The sequence below is a fragment of the Corythoichthys intestinalis genome, chromosome 16 (genome assembly GCF_030265065.1).
Source record: "Corythoichthys intestinalis isolate RoL2023-P3 chromosome 16, ASM3026506v1, whole genome shotgun sequence".
Classification (NCBI taxonomy): domain Eukaryota; kingdom Metazoa; phylum Chordata; class Actinopteri; order Syngnathiformes; family Syngnathidae; genus Corythoichthys; species Corythoichthys intestinalis.
The window spans coordinates 17,420,077-17,441,237 of NC_080410.1; the positions used below are offsets into that span (position 1 = coordinate 17,420,077).

The following is a 21,161-nucleotide window of genomic DNA, read 5'->3' on the forward strand; positions in this document are numbered from 1 at the left end:
GTAATTGTCAACATGGGTAAACCTCAACCATGAGAGACAGAATGTGATTTTGAAAGAATTTATTTGCAAATCATGGTGGAAAATAAGTATTTGGTCAATACCAAAAGTTCATCTCAATACTTTGTTATGTACCCTTTGTTGGCAATAACGGAGGCCAAATGTTTTCTGTAACTCTTCACAAGCTTTTAACACACTGTTGCTGGTATTTTGGCCCATTCCTCCATGCAGATCTCCTCTAGAGCAGTGATGTTTTGGGGCTGTCTTTGGGCAACACGGACTTTCAACTCCCTCCACAGAGTTTATATGGGGTTGAGCTCTGGAGACTGGCTAGGCCACTCCAGGACCTTGAAATGCTTCTTACGAAGCCACTCCTTTGTTGCCCTGACTGTGTGTTTGGGATCATTGTCATGCTGAAAGACCCAACCACGTCTCATCTTCAATGCCCTTGCTGATGGAAGGAGATTTTCACTCAAAATCTCTCGATACATGGCCCCATTCATTCTTTCCTTTACACGGATCAGTCGTCCTGGTCCCTTTGCAGAAAAAGAGCCCCAAAGCATGATGTTTCCTCCATGCTCCACAGTGGGTATGGTGTTCTTCGGATGCAATTCAGTATTTTTTCTCCTCCAAACACGACAACCTGTGTTTCTACAAAAAAGTTCTATTTTGGTTTCATCTGACCATAACACATTCCCCGAGTCCTCTTCTGGATCATGCAAATGCTCTCTAGCGAACAGCAGACGGGCCTGGACGTGTACAGGCTTCAGAAGGGGGACACGTCTGGCAGTGCAGGATTTGAGTCCCTGGCGGCGCATTGTCATACTGATAGTAGCCTTTGTTACTATGGTCCCAGCTCTCTGTGAGTCATTCACTAGGTCCCCCCGCGTGGTTCTGGGATTTTTGCTCACCGTTCTTGTTATCATTTGGACGCCACGGGGTGAGATCTTACATGGAGCCCCAGATTGAGGGAGATTATCAGTGGTCTTGTATGTCTTCCATTTTCTAATAATTGCTCCCACGGTTGATTTCTTTACACCAAGCGTGTTACCTATTGCAGATTCAGTCTTCCCAGCCTGGTACAGGTCTACAATTTTGTCTCTGGTGTCTTTCGACAGCTCTTTGGTCTTGGCCATATTGGAGTTTGGAATGTGACTGACTGAGGTTGTGGACAGATGTCTTTCATACTGATAATGAGTTAAAACAGGGTTAATTAATTAATTAATATAGGTAACGAGTGGAGCCTAGTTAAACCTCGTTAGAAGAAGTTAGAACTCTTTGACAGCCAGAAATCTTGCTTCTTTGTAGGTGACCAAATACTTATTTTCCACTCTAATTTGGAAAGAAATTCTTTAAAAATCAAACAATGTGATTTTCTGTGTTTTTTTTTTTTTTTTTCACATTCTGTCTCTCATGGTTGAGGTTTACCCATGTTGACAATTACAGGCCTCTCTAATCTTTTCAAGTAGGAGAACTGGTACAATTGGTGGTTGACTAAATACTTATTTGCCTCACTGTAAGTCCCTTGAAAAACTACCATTCAATACGTTGCTGTTGACTCACATATCTGTTTCAGGTATTCATGGGTTTGATTGATGCTTCAAAAGACAGCTGTAATATGACTTATTTGGTAGGTGTTTTCTTACTGTTGTGTTAAAAATTATTCAACCCACACAGTAGATAAGTGTTTTTACAAATTTGACATTTAATTTTCATCTTATTTATAATCACATTAAATCATGACATGTCAAATAGACAAATACAACTGAAATAACAAAAATACTTTTTGGAATATTCCAATTTATGGCCTTTTTGTGATTACTTCATTGACAAAATTATTCAACCCCTTTGATATGTATGACTTTAGTACTTGGTACAAAATAATTTGCAACAATAACATCCTTTAAACGTGAAGCATAACGTTCACAAGTTTCTTGCAGTTATCCACAGGTATCTTTGCCCATTCCTCATGGGCAAAGGCCTCCAGTTCATTAACAGTTTTGGGCTTGTGTGCTGCTACTGCCTTCTTCCAGTACCACCAGAGATTTTCAATGAGATTTAAGTCTGGTGATTGCGATTGCCACTCCAGAATCTTCCAGCACTTCTTTTGCAACCAAGTTGTGGTAGATGTTGAGGTACTGTATGCTTAGGACCATTGTCCTGTTGGAAGGTCCAACCTCACCTAAGCCTCAGCTTTGTCAATGACTGCATGACATTTGCATCCGAGATCTCCTGGTGTTGAACTGAATGGCGTGCCGCAAGCAACACGTCACTTCCGCTCATTAATATTCATGACATTAGTTACTGTTGCTAAGTAAGGACAAGCCACCGTTTCTCCCTAATAGAAAATGAATGGAAATCGTGTACGAAGGAGATGTTTACAGAGTTAAACCTACCAATTCTCTCCGAAAATGATGTGCCTGGTGCCAAATTCACTGGCAAAGATGTGGAAGAACATAAAAATGTTCAGTTAAAGAGATGGCTTGAGTGTTGAAGGCTGAAAAAGACGAAAAAAAACGAGCCGACCTAAGCATAGCTTTAGCTTTTTTATCGACGCGACTGACAATGATATTCTCCGGTTTCAGCAAACCATCCTTTACCATCAGCCCTGTCTTTCTTATATATCCTCTGGTTGTCCTACATCTCTTACCGTTCTTGGGGGTAATTTAGTTAGCTTTGTGTAGCGATTGCAAATGCTACTCAGTGACAGCCAACGAACACTTTTAATTTTTTTCATTGATAACACATCTTATTCCTATAATTTATTTACACTTCCCCCTTACTAAAGTTGTTGTATATATATATATACAGTGCCTTGCAAAAGTATTCGGCCCCCTTGAACCTTGCAACCTTTCGCCACATTTCAGGCTTCAAACATAAAGATATAAAATTTTAATTTTTTTGTCAAGAATCAACAACAAGTGGGACACAATCGTGAAGTGGAACAAAATTTATTGGATAATTTAAACTTTTTTAACAAATAAAAAACTGAAAAGTGGGGCGTGCAATATTATTTGGCCCCCTTGCGTTAATACTTTGTAGCGCCACCTTTTGCTCCAATTACAGCTGCAAGTCGCTTGGGGTATGTTTCTATCAGTTTTGCACATCGAGAGACTGACATTCTTGCCCATTCTTCCTTGCAAAACAGCTCGAGCTCAGTGAGGTTGGATGGAGAGTGTTTGTGAACAGCAGTCTTCAGCTCTTTCCACAGATTCTCGATTGGATTCAGGTCTGGACTTTGACTTGGCCATTCTAACACCTGGATACGTTTATTTTTGAACCATTCCATTGTAGATTTGGCTTTATGTTTTGGATCATTGTCCTGTTGGAAGATAAATCTCCGTCCCAGTCTCAGGTCTTGTGCAGATACCAACAGGTTTTCTTCCAGAATGTTCCTGTATTTGGCTGCATCGATCTTCCCGTCAATTTTAACCATCTTCCCTGTCCCTGCTGAAGAAAAGCAGGCCCAAACCATGATGCTGCCACCAGCATGTTTGACAGTGGGGATGGTGTGTTCAGGGTGATGAGCTGTGTTGCTTTTACGCCAAACATATCGTTTTGCATTGTGGCCAAAAAGTTCAATTTTGGTTTCATCTGACCAGAGCACCTTCTTCCACATGTTTGGTGTGTCTCCCAGGTGGCTTGTGGCAAACTTTAAACGAGACTTTTTATGGATATCTTTGAGAAATGGCTTTCTTCTTGCCACTCTTCCATAAAGGCCAGATTTTTGCAGTGTACGACTGATTGTTGTCCTATGGACAGACTCTCCCACCTCAGCTGTAGATCTCTGCAGTTCATCCAGAGTGATCATGGGCCTCTTGGCTGCATCTCTGATCAGTTTTCTCCTTGTTTGAGAAGAAAGTTTGGAAGGACGGCCGGGTCTTGGTAGATTTGCAGTGGTCTGATGCTCCTTCCATTTCAATATGATGGCTTGCACAGTGCTCCTTGAGATGTTTAAAGCTCGGGAAATCTTTTTGTATCCAAATCCGGCTTTAAACTTCTCCACAACAGTATCTCGGACCTGCCTGGTGTGTTCCTTGGTTTTCATAATGCTCTCTGCACTTTAAACAGAACCCTGAGACTATCACAGAGCAGGTGCATTTATACGGAGACTTGATTACACACAGGTGGATTCTATTTATCATCGTCGGTCATTTAGGACAACATTGGATCATTCAGAGATCCTCACTGAACTTCTGGAGTGAGTTTGCTGCACTGAAAGTAAAGGGGCCGAATAATATTGCACGCCCCACTTTTCAGTTTTTTATTTGTTAAAAAAGTTTGAATGATCCAGTAAATGTTGTTCCACTTCACGATTGTGTCCCACTTGTTGTTGATTCTTGACAAAAAAATTAAATTTCATATCTTTATGTTTGAAGCCTGAAATGTGGCGAAAGGTTGCAAGATTCAAGGGGGATGAATACTTTTGCAAGGCACTGTATATATATATATATATATATATATATATATATATATATATATATATATATATATATATATATATATATATATATATATATATATATATATATATTTATATAGACTGCGAATCAGTGCGTATGCGTGATACTTGAACGAGCTCCATGGACAAAGGCAGTCTGAACGGGCACGCCAAAAAATCACATATGACAAAAAATTGGATTTGTGCGTTAAGACCTGCAGTATAAACCTAGCCTTAGTGAAGCCAAATTTTTGTTACTGCTACTTGATTAATCTATTTTTCTCTGTTGTTGTTGTTGAAGTGCAATTGTTTGTGTTACTACAACTTCAAACTTCTGTGCCTAAATGCTCAAGTTATTGAAGTGCTATTTTATTTTTTTGTTGAAAAAGACATTCGATTTATTCTGTGTTTCTGTGCGGTATTGATATTGTTGTCTTTTACTCAAAAGAGGCATGGTCTATTGTTTTTGTGATTTTAAGAGTAAACGTTTATAGCGGTTAAATGGCTGTACTTAATATTACTTAGTCTTATTAATATATACTCTATTCATACTATGTTATTGTAAATTGGTTAAAAAAAAATTGGGGGAGGGGTGCAATAATATCGCATATTGCAGTAATTTATGAGAGAATTTATCGCCCACTAAAACTTGTTATCGCGACCGGCCTATGTGTCTGTGAAAGATGTAGATGATAAAAGTATTTTATTTCTTAAACTTCCCTCAAAGCTGCCTCCTTTCCTGATTTTGCCAAGCGACTCTTAATAGACATATTGCGCAGGTTACAAATATTGCTCAATTTGATCTCCTTCCAGTCTGTAATTGCTTATTTTAGGTCCTCAAGATTCTTTCATTGTAAGAAAAGAGTAATGTCTGCTCTGACATGTTCAATCACATCTTAATTCATCTCGTGCCAAAATCTGAGAAAATAATTTAATTGGGAAAAACAATGCAATTACATTTCTGGCTCATTTACACAGTGTAAAAATTAAAGAGATTGGACCGAAAATTTAGCAACAAAAACTATTGGCCGAAAAAAGCTAAAAATGCATGATCAGTTTTCGGTTTTGAAGACCGAACGTTTACCACCGAATAGTATGAAGAGTCTTAGTCCTCTTGTGGTGATGTATTCAAAACAAGGCGAGAAGCAACACGCTGGTTGATGCTGTCTTGCTGAAAGTACTGGCTCACAGCCAACATGTCTACGATTTGGAAGTATTTTGAAGTATCAAAGAAATATATAAATTAGGGCTGTCAAAATTATCGCGTTAACGGGCGTTAATTAATTTTTTAAATTAATCACGTTAAAATATTTGACGCAATTAACGCAGATGCCCCGCTCAGACAGATTTAAATGACAGTAGAGTGAAACACTCACTTGTTGTGTTTTATGGAGTTTTGCCGCCCTCTGCTGGCGCTTGGGTGCCACTGATTTTATAGGCTTCAGAACCCATGAGCATTGTGTAAGTAATTATTGACATCAACAATGGCGGGCTACTAGTTTATTTTTTGTTTGAAATTTTACAAATTTTATTAAAACGGAAACATTAAGAGGGGTTTCTATAACTTGTACTAACATTTATCTTTTAAGAACTACAAGTCTTTCTATCCATGGATCGCAGAATGTTAATAATGTTAATGCCGTCTTGTTGATTTATTGTTATAATAAACAAATACAGTCCTTATGTACCGCATGTTGAATATATATATCCATCTTGTCTTATCTTTCCATTCCAACAATAATTTACAGAAAAATATGGCATATTTTATAGATGGTTTGAATTGCGATTAATTACGATTAATTAATTTTTAAGCTGTAATTAACTCGATTAAAAATTGTAATCGTTTGACAGCCCTAATATAAATTATTAAATGAAGGAATATAAAATAAATTTGGTCATCGCTGCTTTCCATTGATGTCACACGTGACATCGAGGACAGTGCATTAGAGCCCGTGCGTGGTTCAGTGGTAGAGTAGTTGTTTCCTAAACCAGAGGTTGTGAGTTCAATTCTCCGTCCTGATGAACTCATCTAAGTATCCTTGAGCAAGACACTGAACATCCTGGTGCTGCGTCACCACTAGGTAGATCAAGATATAGTGTCAAAGCACTTTGAGTGCCTAAAAGGTGGAAAGGGTGATATGAGTATAACTCCTTTTTCAACTGTGAGAATTTCTCTTCTCAAATAGCGCTCATATCTGTTATTCTCAAAACAGTCTCCTTTGTCTCAATGATGTCTTTGCTTATTTTGACCCCTTAGTAGCAAAAACAAACAAATGAGCAGAGAATGAGATGAATTTGAGATGATGAAATTCGTCTCACGAGATGAGATTAAGCAACAGATGAGCAGCAAATTTTTGTTATGGGTTTGTTCTTAAGAGTGGCTGACTTGGGGGGTTGAATAATTTTGTCAATGAGGTAATCACAGAAAGGCCATTAATTGGAATATTCCCAGAAATATTTTTGTTATTTCAGTTGTATTTGTCTATTTGACATGTCATTACTTGATCTGATTATAAAAAAGATAAAAAATGAATGTCAAACTTGCAATAACACTTGTGTAAGGTGGGGGTTGAATAATTTAATAATAAACTGTATGTGACAATTAACTGTAAAAGTTTTGCTAACAACTCTGAGCAATGCGGTTACAGCAAATTGTAGTCCCTATGGTGTAGTCCACAAAAAGTCCCCTTCAATTCAAACAGCATTTAATTTAGGAAAAAATCCAACAAACTAAATGCTATGAGGTGGAAGTATTCACTAAAAATTGTAATTGCTTAGCATCTGAGTAGCAAAGTTGCTTGCACGAGTTGTCCAGTAACCAAAGGAAGTCGAAGTAACCCAAATTGCTCCCAATGTGTATGAACAGGTAAATGTGAGTCAATGTAAAGTGCTTAAAAATGTATAGATAAAAGTGCTAGAGATAGTATCCTCCATTTACTTACCAAGAATGCAAAATGAACTTCATTGATGAGCAACAAATGTCCCTGTCTTTGCCCAATGAGTGGCTTTGACCTTTTTTGAATCAGTGTGAATATTCCAATGACGATTATTCTAATGACATGAAGAGTATTATATGAAACTGCATTTATTTGAATGTCACTAAAATGTCGTCTTTTGTATCCTACAGAAACCTGCATTTACATCGCTCAGTGAAACTGTTTCCCTTGTGATCAAAGCGAACACTAGAGTACGTCACAGATGCCTCCAAAATGAGATCACTTGTGTACATTATAATGTCAGTCTATCTGGTTCTCTCTTTTTCTAAAGGATGTGGCAGAGTGTACTGTTGAAAGATACTGTTTGAAAGGGATAATTGGAAACTATTTGCCACCAATATGTTTTGTGCTGAAGGACTGCTTTTCCAGACCGGTGAGTAAAAATCAGAAAGGATCATTTGTAAGTCTTTATTATCAGATAAAAATTGAAAACTAAACGTGTAAACTTGTTTCACTCCCTCCAGGAAATACCCACGTCACAAAGTGATAAGTGTACTCCTTTACGGAATTACACTGTTCCCACTCATCATTTCATGTGCTTAGTAGCTGAAGTGTTGAATTCCTCCCAAACGGAGCTAAACGGTATGTATACATTAATCATTTAACTCATTGGTTGCCATTGGCATTGCCATTAAACAGCCGATCCATTTGAAGTGGGAGTGTTGGCAGCGAATGAACTGGTCATTCGTTGCCAACACTCCTATTTCAAATGGACTGAACGTCTACTAGTGACAAACTCATTTAAATTCAAAGCAGAAGAATGAAAACCTATCATCACCATTGGCACTGACATGCATATGAACAGTCCTTGACAAAAGTCTTGTCGCTTATCCATTTCGTAGAAACAATTGCTAATAACCTGACTTTTAAGTATTCAATTGGTTTCAGAAATGGCTCATATGAAAGCTAAGACCCTCCCAAATGATGTTGAATGTACAAAAATATATTTGTTTCACTGAAAAAAAGATTTAGCATTTAATGAAGACATAAAGGTCAACTTTTGACAAGACAAAAGTTTTGTCGCCTACAAAAATTAGTGTGAAAATTGAACAAAAAATGTACTTCAAATACAAAAATAATTTAAATATGTTACATAACATAAGCGAATTAAGTAGTGGTGCTGTGAGATCCAAATTTAATATTTTGAATGACTTCCATGGGCTTGAAGGACTGCATCCATGTGGTCCGGCAGGATTCATACAATTTATTGATGAAGTCATTAGGAACATCAAAGAAAGCAGTCTTACATGCCTCCCAGAGTTCATCAACATTCTTGGGTTTCGTCTTCCATGCTTCCTCTTTCATCCTACCCCAGACATGCTCAATGATGTTCATGTCTGGTGACTGGGCTGGCCAGTCCTGGATGATCTTAATATTTCTTTGCCTTGAGGAACTTTGAGGTAGAGATTGAAGTATGCGATGGAGCACCATCCTGCTGCAGAATTTGTCCCTTTTTTATGGTTAGGAATGTAAAAGGCAGCTGAGATTTGTTGATATTTCAGACTATTTATGTTGCCTTCCACCCTGCAGATCTCTTGCACACCCCCGTACTGGATGCAACCCCAGACCATGATTTTGCCACCATCAATCTTCACTGTTTTCTGAGTGAATCTTGGATCCATGCAGGGTCCAGTAGGTCTCCTGCAATGTTTGCGGCGACTGTGTTGTAATTCAATGGAGGATTCATCTGAAAAATCCACCTTTTACCACTTTTCCAGCGTTCATCCTTTTGACAGGCTGTGGGCCTTGGCAAATGCCACACGTTTTTTTAATTGTCTGCGCCCTGAGAGATCTGCAGACTTGAAGGCAACATAAATAGTTAAAATACACGTTAAAATATTTAATTCATTTAACGCATGAGCGGAATGACCCACTAATGCACTAATGCTCAAACAGACTACAATGGCGCCGTTTTTTGTTCATTGAGAGCTTAGAGGCAGAGAAAAGCGAGTGGACACAGGCATTCATTCGGGCTGCGCCATTTATTGGCATAAGCTTTGGCGGCGTGGGGATGAATGACAGGAGATGATCTTTTTTTTAAACACGCTTCTTTGAACACAACGCAGAACATATACCATTTGCAGCCACCACTGACAGTCATGGTTGCCCAACATCCCATCATGCATTTGGGCGGAACAGTTAAGTCGCTACAGTATCATTTACTGAAAGCAGAACAAAAAAAATATTTCTATTGCTCAAAAAAAGTAATGTTCACAAAAAGAAAAGCGCTCAATGCAAAGAGAACTGGCATTCCCAATCAAAATAGCTATGCAAAATACACATGAAACTTACTCAGACTTTGTTCAAACATTTCGTTTTGCTCAACAAATACACTAGATGGCAATATTTAGTCACAATATACAAACTATCGGAGTTCTCGTACATTGTGAAGTCAACACTCAAATGAACGTAAGGTCCAATGAACCCGGAAGCTACGGCGTCAGTCGGGGGGCAAAACGCACTAGAGAAACTTGGCTGTATCCCTAATTAATCAAAAACTCGCCCTTGACACCTTGTGGTGTATTTCAATAACTACCTTACGTAGTTAAAGACACTGTTGAAGAACGGCTGTGACGTCACCGCTCGGCGACGTCAACAATGGCGAGTTACCAGTTTTTTTTGGTTTTTTTTGATTGAAAATTTTACAAATTTTATTGAAACCAAAACATTAATAGGGGTTTTAATATAAAATTGCTATAATTAGTACTCACATTTATCTTTCAAGAACTACTAGTCTTTATATCCATGGATCCCTTTAACAGAAAGAATGTTAATAATGTTAACGCCATCTTGTGTTTTTATTGTTAAAATAAACAAATACAGTACTTATGTACAGTATGTTGTATGAATATAGCCGTCTTGTCTTATTTTTCCATTCCAACAATAATTTACAGAAAAATATGGCATATTTTAGAGATGGTTTGAATTGCGATTAAGTACGATTAATTAATTTTTAAGCTGTGATTAAAAAAAAAAATGTAATCGTTTGACAGCCCTAATATATATAAATATATATTAGTGCTGTCAGTTAACGTGTTAATAACGGAGTTAACGCAAACCTCCTTTGACCCCATCAATTTCTTAAACGTGCGATTAAATAATTTTTTGGGGAATCTTATTTCATAAATAATTTTAAACCAATGAAAACAAATGTTAGATTTCATTAAGGTATACATATATATAGAAATCTAAAGTATAAAAACTAAAGATATATAAAATACATGTGTTATAGATTGTACCAAAAAAATAAAATGGAAACTCCACGCTTTGAACCTTTAATCGTAGAACTGTGAGGAGACATGCTTTTATTTGAAGTTATTTGGGGGAAAATGTGATGTTTAATTGATCTTTACAAATGTAAAGTTGCCCAACTCTTTGTTTCTAATAAGGCTCAAATTTGAATTATGTACAGTAAGCAACATTGGTCAACTCCTATGCTGATAGGTGTACATTGAACTTCAAATATAATCATTTCTCCATTTAAAAAAATGAAAGCAATGACAACAAAATGCGATTAATTGCGACTTAACTATCGACAACATGCAATTGATCTTTTAATCGCTTGACGGCACTAGTATTAAAATTTGACAAAATAATGGGACAGAATTCAATGATTTTTTTTGTTCTACAAAAAAGTGAGTTAACTATGCAAAAATGCGATTAACTGTGATTAAAAACTTTAATCGCTTGACAGTATTAATATACAGTTGTGGTCAAAAGTTTACATACACTTGTGAAGAACATAATGTCATGGCTCTCTTGAGTTTCCAGTTATTACTACAACTCTGATTTTTCTCCAATAGAGTGATTGGAACAGATACTTCTTTGTCACAAAAAACATTCATGAAGTTTGGTTCTTTTATGACTTTATTATGGGTTAACAGAAAAAGTGATCAAATCTGCTGGGTCAAAAATATACATACAGCAACACGAATTAGCAATTTTGACTTCTCTGAGGCCATTTAAATAGGGCTCATTGGATGCAAACGCCCACAAACGCTACAATGGGAAAGTCAAAGGAGCTCAGCATGGATCTGAAAAAGCGAATCATTGACTTGAACAATTCAGGAAAGTCACTTGGAGCCATTTCAAAGCAGCTGCAGGTCCCAAGAGCAACAGTGCAAACAATTGTTTGTAAGTATAAAGTGCATGGCACTGGTTTGTCACTGCCACGATCAGGAAGAAAATGCAAGCTATCACCTGCTGCTGAGAGAAAATTGGTCAGGAGGGTGAAGATTCAACCGAGAATCACCAAAAAGCATATCTGCCAAGAATTAGAAGCTGCTGGAACACAGGTGTCAGTGTCCACAGTCAAGCGTGTTTTGCATCTCCATGGACTGAGAGGCTGCCGTGCAAGAAGGATGCCCTTCCTCCAAAAGCGGCACCTTAAGGCTCGACTGAAGTTTGCTGCTGATCACATGGACAAAGATAAGACCTTCTGGAGGAAAGTTCTGTGTTTAGACGAAACAGAAATCGAGCTGTTTGGCCACAATGCCCAGCAATATGTTTGGAGGAGAAAAGGTGCGGCCTTTAACCCCAAGTACACCATGCCTACCGTCAAGCACAGTGGTGGTAGTATTATGCTGTGGGGCTGTTTTGCTACCAATAGAACTGGTGCTTTACAGAGAGTAAATGGGATAATGAAGAAGGAGGATTACCTTCAAATTCTTCAAGATAACCTAAAGTCATCAGATTGGGTCTTGGGCGCAGTTGGGTGTTCCAACAGGACAATGACCCCAAACACACATTAAAAGTGGTAATGGAATGGCTAAATCAGGCTAGATTTAAGGTTTTCGAATGGCCTTCCCAAAGTCCTGACTTAAACCCCATTGAGAACTTGTGGACAATGCTGAAGAAACAAGTCCATGTCAGAAAGCCATCAAATTTAACTGAACTGCACCAATTCTGTCAAGAGGAGTGGTCAAAGATTGAACCAGAAGCTTGCCAGAAGCTTGTGGATGGCTACCAAAAGCGCCTAATTGAAGTGAAAATGGCCAAGGGAAATGTTACCAAATATTAGCGCTGCTGTATGTATATTTTTGACCCAGCAGATTTGATCACTTTTTTCTGTTCACCCATAATAAAGTCATAAAAAAACCAAACTTCATGAATGTTTTTGTGACAAAGAAGTATCTGTTCCAATCACTCTATCAGAGAAAAATCAGAGTTGTAGAAATAACTGGAAACTCAAGAGAGCCATGACATTATGTTCTTCACAAGTGTATGTAAACTTTTGACCACAACTGTATATAGATGGTCAAATGTATCTATATAATTTATAGTTTTTCTTATTTTACTTTAGTAGCCCTTTTGTAAACAGACTTTCAGGTTTATTTATCAGTCTTATATGTTCATAAAAATGTGTTCACAATCTTTATTAGCTCTGGTGTAAAAAGTGGTATAGCGATAACGGATTCATTTTAAAATAGTTACATTCAAGTGAAAGTTTAATACTAATTAAAATGCGAGAAAATACAATTGAGATGTCAGTATCTGACCTAATCCCAATCTTTTTATATTTACATTTTTACCTAATCTATGGTGAATCGATACAATATAGTGAATTACAGTATATCCTAATTTACTGAAATGCAAACCTAAAACCTGTTCAGAATGTGATATTCAAAATGGGATCATTCTTATGTTTTCCTTTTCAGATGCAGGCTGTGAATATGGTGAGCATGTTTATATTATATTATCTAAGATATAACTTCGATATACTGTATAATAATGAATTTTCAGCCTGTTTGCACCCTATCCAATTTTCTTATCTTCTGCTGTGATGTCTTTTTTAGCAACTGCTTGCCCTTTATTTGAGAAACTTTATTTGGATGGTGGTAAGTACATTAAATAATTATTGCTTAACAGCATTACAAGTATTCCTTTGAGAAAAAGAACATAAAACTATTAAAGTAATTAGATATCATATAGCAGTGTTTTTCAACCTTTTCTGAGTCACAGCACGTTTTTACATTGGAAAAAATCGCGCGGCACACCACAAACTAAAAATGTTCAAAAATTACTTTATGTACAGTAAATTAAAGTATAAAATAATTTCTCAGTACTCCGTGTGAAACTGTTTCGATTAACACTAAGCCGATATACAGTGGAAAGAACAAGTATTTGATACACTGTCAATGGGTTTTCCCATTGACTGTGTATCAAATACTTGTTCTCCCTGCTGTATATATATATATTTTTTGATACGTTTATTGTCATCATCATCGGCAATCATTGACAACTACAAAAATGTGATATGATTTGCCCGAAGGAACCGAAGAAGAAGACAAAGGCGGACGGGAGGAAGCATATGCTTATCAGTTTCCCATCCCCCATACAACTAAAGACGCACATTCAGACATGGTACATACATCAGATTAGGAGTGGGAACCTCAGGGCACCTCACGATACGATACGATTCGCGATACAAGGCTCACGATAACGATTATATCACGATACAGCGATTATCGATATATTGGTCAGAAATTGGATACATGACATTCTACGATACAACTGTTGAAACGAAAAAAAAAAAAAAAGATATTTAAAAATAGAAAAAATACTGTTTAAGTCATTTATTAAACAGTGACACCTTTTCTGGTCAACATTGCTGTAAAATATAAATCTACTGCAAATTGTGCCCCTGCACATATTGAGGAAACCAACCACGACCACTGATATCGCTTGGAGAGATCATGATGAATGGCACCCTTAATTTCTTTAAAGTTTTAAATCTTTAAAAAAAATTAATAAATAAAAAGTGCCGTAGGTGTCAGCAGTTGAGCTTGGAGTGGGGCAATGATAAAATTGGTGGGTCTTTTTCTTCGTATATGACCTTTGTTGCTTGGTTTGAGCACTTCCGCTATCTGCTTCAGCATTTAAGATGTCAGACTTGCTCAGTAACAGTCTTCCTCACCTTAAAAACAACAAAATAAAACAAAAAATATTAGCTACTTCATAGCGTTTGAGTTGAAATCCTGATTTTTTTGTGTTGGAAGTATTGAATTAAAAAAAATATGAATTGAATGTATAGAAATTAAAAATTCAATAATTACCTATTTTTAATATGTAGGCTACATTAATTATCATGCACATCACTTTATATATCTTGGAACCTATTCAAACCATTTTTATAGCTTATTGTATCAAAATGACAGTAATAACAGTTTGTGTAGTAAACTAGATGGAAATTGGTTCTCAAATAATATCAAATAAATCGGTAAATTCATGTGGGCTTGTTCGATATTCATTTTCATCCTGTTTAGGGTCCTGGTTTATTTTATATCATTCAACACCAAATGTCATCAAAATAATACATGTAAATTAAAAAGTCAATTACATTGCAAAACTTTCTTACCTCAAGTGATGAAAGCGAAGCTCACAAGCTCCGGTGTCCACTACGTCACCAGCTCCCAGTGAAACTTATTTTTCTTAGACAATTCTTGCATACAGCAAAGTCCTTGTTCACCTTACTTCCTTTCTTGTTGGTGTAAAATCTAAAGTGTGTCCCCATGTGTGATTTGTAGCAATATTTTTCTCATTTTTTCCTCCACCGTTCTCACGGAGCTTTTTTATTTTTTCAACCAACTTGGAGCGTCCTCTCTTCTTCTCTAGACAACTTGTGCGCACTTTACCCTCACCGCTACTCCCGAGCGCCCCTAGTGGAACGCCAAGGAATTGCTCAACAAACATTGAGCAGTTTACAGCATCCATACCCCATTGTATGGCCAATATGTTAAATAAAAGTATCGATTCTTGGTGGGAGCATATCGATAACCCATCGGGTTGCAAAATATCGCGATATATCGCTGTATCGAGATTTTGTCACACTCTTACATCAGATGGCCACAAAACTGTACAATAACACAATCAACGATCTGGGTTGAGTTACTCAGCGTCCAGTCAAGCAGCTCGATTAATTTCAGGGCGTACAAGGTTATGGCTTTGTCATGTCCCTGACATTTTTACATCTGTTTGCTGCGGGAACATTTTGTTGTGGCTATGTGTGTGGCAAAAGTGATTATGTGTTATCACAGAGTGCGTCTGTACACGGTGAAGGCTGTAATAAGAATGACAACACCAAGCCGATATTCTGGCAGGAATCTTCTTCAAGAGCTCTGTTTCTCTGTTTTTAATTTCTATAGCAGCTAAGGGGTATTAAAACACTAAGGGGCTGTGAGATATCAATAGAACCGGTATGTGGCAAGATAACAAATATTAATAAATTAACAAAAAAATAAATCACATTCATGAGCAATTATCGAAAATAGATTGAAAATTACAAACATTTCCGAAAGTATTCCGGAAACAACTGAATGAGGCGGAGACGTCATAGCAAGGAAACAATAGTTCGAGGCAGGTACCATCGTTGTTTATCGACGAGAGAGTTGCGTACGTGTTTTATCAAAAAATCGCTAAAATGGTTCAAACCTTTCATGCTATGTGGTGTACAAATAGCCATCTGTCGCAATGTAGTACCCATGAGTTCCCGAACGCGAGAAAAAGAGCTGGACTACGCAGACAATGAGTTAAGTTCATCAGTGCTAAGAGGGCTAATTTTGCAGACCCAGCCTCCAGCACGGTTTTTTGTGGTGCGTATTTTACACCTGAAAGCTATACGAACTATGGACAAATGAAATCAGGTTTTGCTAAGAAATTGCTGCTGAAAGCAGATGCAGTGCCCACCTACACGCGCAGCCACCTAAATGTCCCGAGATATTAAGAAAGAGGACGATGACTGGCTCTGATGAGACCACCCCACCACCCCAGGCAAAGCAAAGGAGGAAAATGGCCAGAGTGAGTACTCTTTTATAACAAAAAACATATCACGCATTGGATATAGGACTGGACGCATGTATAAATTATCGCTCGTAAAATATATAGAACAAATCCTCTAATCCCATTCATATTTGTGTCGGTTGGCAGAGCGAAAACCGATGATAGCACAATAAATAATAATAACTCTACTTTATTTTGCGGTCACGGTGTATCAGCTTCACAAAAAGTAATGCAAAACAAACCATTCGGTGTTTCCCACACAATCTGTTGTTGCCGGTGTTTCATCAGTGTGATTGCTCTCCTCAATGATCCTTTCATTAGGCTGCATTGGCTTTCGTTTGGGCTCAAATTGATAACCCAAAACACCAAAGAAAGGTTCATAACTCTCCTCGTCACCATTAGAAGAATGTTCGTTACGTCGGATTCGTCGCTGCAACTAGAAACAAAATTGTCCGCCATCATCGCCACCATTCAGTACTAAGCACTGAGCCGGTTGTTTCCTTGTAGTGACGTCACGCACACAATATGCTAGATTTCCGGGATCTCGGGGGCGGGTCGTTTCAGCTTGACAATCGATCCAAATTTTGTATCATTTTCTTGGTGTTGCGATGTGTGTAATTACACGAAGTGGCATGATATGAATCCAAAAGGCATGCGTTTATGGATAAATGATGGAATATTAGCTTTTCCCCAGGTGTTGTCATACCCTTTAAGCTTGAAAAGCTCAGAATTATCAGACAGGGGGACTTTAGCAATGTCTTTAACTGCATCAGGGTCGAGCATCTCGCTGACAATGGCTTTGCATGCAGGTAGTATTCATGTCTCTGCCACAGTGTGGGATTTTTTGGATTTAGCAACAAGGCAACTAGCTCTGAGGGCTTTCTCATTCACCTTTGTAGTTTTTTTCTCCAAAAAGTTGCCTGTTTCTCTGTGGTTTCACGAAGGTGAACAAAATAGTCCATCGACCTTTTTTGAAGCGACAGGTGTATCGTTTGGATATGACGTTTAAGCTTGCTTGGCACCATGGCGCTGTTGGATAGCTGCTCGTGTCGCATTCAAGAACTGCTCGGATTTCTAGCCGTCAGCCACCTTGCTTTCCTCGACAATGTGTTGGAATGAAACACGGCGAGGATTGACGGTCATCACATATGGATAAAATGGATAGGACACTTTTTTGTATACCGACACTTGACGAGTCTAATCAAATGATGCACAGTAGACGTGCTGGGGTCCTCATTAACGCGGACAGCAAGGTGGCTGATGTCTAGAAATCCGAGCAGTTCTTGAACGCGACACGAGCAATATACCTCACTCATCTGCACACAACCGAGACCTTTCTGCCTACTCCTTCCTTCGTACTGCAACTCCACCCGACGACGTTAAAAAAAAAAAAAAAAAAAGCGATATTGGATAATTTCTCGCGGCACACCTGACAATCTCTCACGACACACTAGTGTGACATGGCACACCGGTTGAAAAACACTGCCATACAGGCATGGGAATAGTTATCATTTTACAGTAATACATCTTGATAGTTATCATTTGTTAATTGTTTGAAAGCAGAATATGAAAACACATGATTAAATTTAATTATCTTGATAGCATTACGTGCTGTATTTCATATACGTATACATTCTTTAATTGTAGTATATAGTAGGGATGCTCTGATCAGGGCTTTATGTTGCCAATTTCAATCATCTACTGTATGTGTGAGATCTGTTGGTGCTGATTACATGGATTAACAATTTTTTTGTCTTTCATTTAAATTTTAATATGAAGAGGAATGTTATCTTACCCCCAAAAAACAAACAAACTAGTTAAAGGTGCACAATGTAGGATTTGCACTTCTGGTTATAATATTTCAATAGACATTCAAGAAACATGCTAAAACGGATATCAATGGTTAAGCGGAGATTTTCCCATTTTAAAAGACGATTTACGCGTCACAAATTTCTTTCTCTTTTGCTTCCGTGTTCATCAAAAGCGAAACAAGAAAATGCATTCATTCAGCGTGGTTTTGCTACGTTATTAATAATAATAATACTACTAATAATAATGCATTTTATTTATAACGCACTTTACATTTGAAAACAAATCTCAAAGTGCACATTATGTTATTTAGTATGTATATACATTGACCGGGGCAGTCTTCCCGCGTGTATATATTTACAGGGATCCCTCCCTACTTTGCGCTTTAAACTTCGCCCCCTCATGCCATCGTGGATTTTTTTTCAACTAAAGAATAAAAAAAAAATACAAATGAGCTGTCCCAAGACGATCACGTAGTTTCACTCTCGCTCCCTCCGTTTCCCTGCTCTATGTTTGTCTGGCAGGCAGTGCATGTACACTAGTTATCGATGATTGACTGATGAATGTGTTTGATCTTGCGAGAGTCACGAACTTCTGAAGCGCCGCATGCGTGAATCATCGTTTAACTTGTTAAACAGTTGCTGTGGCAACTCATTGCGTGTAAGTGAGCAGCTCTTAGCGGATTTTAGAAGACTCACTCAATGATGCATTTGATAAAGCCAAGCATTTTTCTACCACTACTTTATTCTTGTTTAAAAATAATTCGGAGAAACAGTTACCTGTTTAAAACTTATCATAATTATTACATTTGAAGTGCTTAAAAAATAATTTATTAAAATATATACAGTATATACCTTTTTTGTTATACTTTGGGGAAAAAAGGTGAAAAAAACATGTCTTAAATGTATCACTTCCAATGCTAAATCTGAATAAATACATTGAACACAGACACAAAAAAAATTGTGTGCTAAATCTGAATAAATACATTGAACACACACACAAAAAAAATAAATCAATTTGTGCGCCACTTCGCGGTTTTTCACTTATTGCGGCGGGTTCTGGTCCCCATTAACCGTGAAAAACAAGGGATCACTTTAGTTAGCAATTCAATTGTTTTTGTGGATGATGTCAATGCATTACCAAATGATATGACTTGCCAGTGTTCTTACATTGCATTGCATACATTGAGAAAAGTAGCCCTCCCTCACTTCGGTCATGGTGACATAAACTAATTTGGACCTAATATCACGCCTTTTTAATCGTCATTACTACATGTTGACATTTACATGAAAATTAAGTATAAGACATACCTTCTGCAGAGGACTCTTCGCTTGCCACTTACAGTTTTTCCTGCAGGTTAGGGGAATATGAAGCGCTATTCTGGTAGCCCGAGGGGGAGGATATGTTGATCCAGTCAATATTTTGATCCAGTTGCAGTACCGTTTTTGGCCATCATTCGTACATTGTGCACCTTTAAACAAAAACTTTTTTTTTTTTCCAACTTCCAATAATGACCAATCGGAATGTGTCTAGTATTTAAATTCACTACCAGCCATCCCAGTTAAAATGGATTGGGCGATCACCTATAGGTGAAGCCAATGAGTTAATATTTTGGTCATTTTAGTCATAGATGCGATATTTTTAGTAAGAAATATACATATCTCTGATAATAGATAAATTGGTTGTCTATCCCTGTCAATGGCAGGCCATGAGTTAAAGTACAGAATCAAACATACAGTAGGTGTATGATTTTAATAAACACCTTCAACCGATGCCAAAAGGCTTTCTCTTTCCTACTATTGAATGCCTTTTAAAGTCAATTCATTTAATTGTTTACTCTCCCGCCAGCAACTATAATACCGACAACAATAGAACCAACGACGATGAGGACATCAAAAGTTTGGTCATCTCAGACATCACCACGAAAACCATTGACGCAGCAGACAAGCAATGAAACAAGCACTGAAAAAAAGACTGACTGTCAAAACAAAGGTAAGTTTTATGTTACTGCCACAGGGGTAGTATAGTCATATTGTCTTGGTTTTGAATGTTCCAAGACTAAACCAAAACCGATTCATGGTGGTGATTAGGGGTGTGACAAAATTTCGAAATGGTGATATATCGTGATACTTTGTAACCCAAAAGGTTATCGATATGCTCCTGCAAGAATCGAGATATCGTCTTAAAAAGGTGTCAATGTCTATTAAAAAAAAAGAAAGAAAAAAAAAGGAACCGACAAGTTGCTACCAAAATCTTCCACCATAATAGTGTTTCCGTTAACTCTAAGGCTGGCTTGATGGTGCTTGACACCCAATCCATTTAGACTGGACATGTTTGTTCATTCGAAAACAGAGCATTCAGTCATTCTGTCAGATTTTCAGGGCATTTACAGGTCACTTGCTGTTCATTTTAGGGCATTTACAGGTCATTTTCTGTTGAGTTTGACTCACAGCCTAATTATTTGGGTGATTCCCAGGTCACTTCCTGTTCTGTAACACAAAATAAATAGGAAGTGACCCATAAAATACCCCCAAATCAACAGGAAGTAACTGTAAATCAACAGGTAAATGACCTTAAATGGCCCATAATTACCTCATTGCCTGGCATTGGCTGCCACTGACGGCCATAGACGTTCAATCCGTTTGAAGTGGGAGGGATGGCAGCAAATGATCGAACGTTCATTCACTGTCACCCTCCCAGTTCAAATGGATTGGACGTCTACTAGTGATAAACTCATTCCTGTTCACAGCAGAAGCTTGTTTTTCTGTTTATTAGTTGTTTTTAGAATATCCTAGAATGATTTCCTGACCAATGTATCGATAATCGTTGTATCGCCATATCGTCTGATGATCGTTATCGTGAGCTTTGTATCTCAAACCGTATCGTATCTTGAGTTACCAAGAGGTTCCCTCTCCTAGTGGTGATCAATCTCTGATTCGTTTGTATTTAGAATTTTTCCCCTTTTAAAATAATAGAAATAATGACGTGTGTATTAAAGAGGCACTAAAGTCATTTTACAGTATTTTATACTGTTTCAATCCAGTATTTTATACTGTTTCATGCATAAGAAATTGGAGTGTGCCCTGGTTGAAGTATGTTAATTGTGTCGTTTGTTTTTTTTTTTTTAGTTTGAAATCGCG

General features: G+C 37.6%; 1 protein-coding gene across 2 annotated transcripts in view; it reads left to right on the forward strand.

Annotated features, from left to right (window-relative positions):
- LOC130932110 (uncharacterized) overlaps positions 1-21,161 on the forward strand; it is a 50,895-nt gene that overhangs the window by 15,926 nt on the left and 13,808 nt on the right. For both annotated transcript variants that reach the window (XM_057861513.1, XM_057861514.1), the window contains exons 3-9: positions 1,574-1,627; positions 7,566-7,625; positions 7,706-7,807; positions 7,899-8,016; positions 13,092-13,109; positions 13,230-13,271; positions 19,870-20,013. In XM_057861513.1, the coding sequence (XP_057717496.1) occupies positions 1,574-1,627; positions 7,566-7,625; positions 7,706-7,807; positions 7,899-8,016; positions 13,092-13,109; positions 13,230-13,271; positions 19,870-20,013 (538 nt within the window). The remainder of the gene's footprint in view (positions 1-1,573; positions 1,628-7,565; positions 7,626-7,705; positions 7,808-7,898; positions 8,017-13,091; positions 13,110-13,229; positions 13,272-19,869; positions 20,014-21,161) is intronic.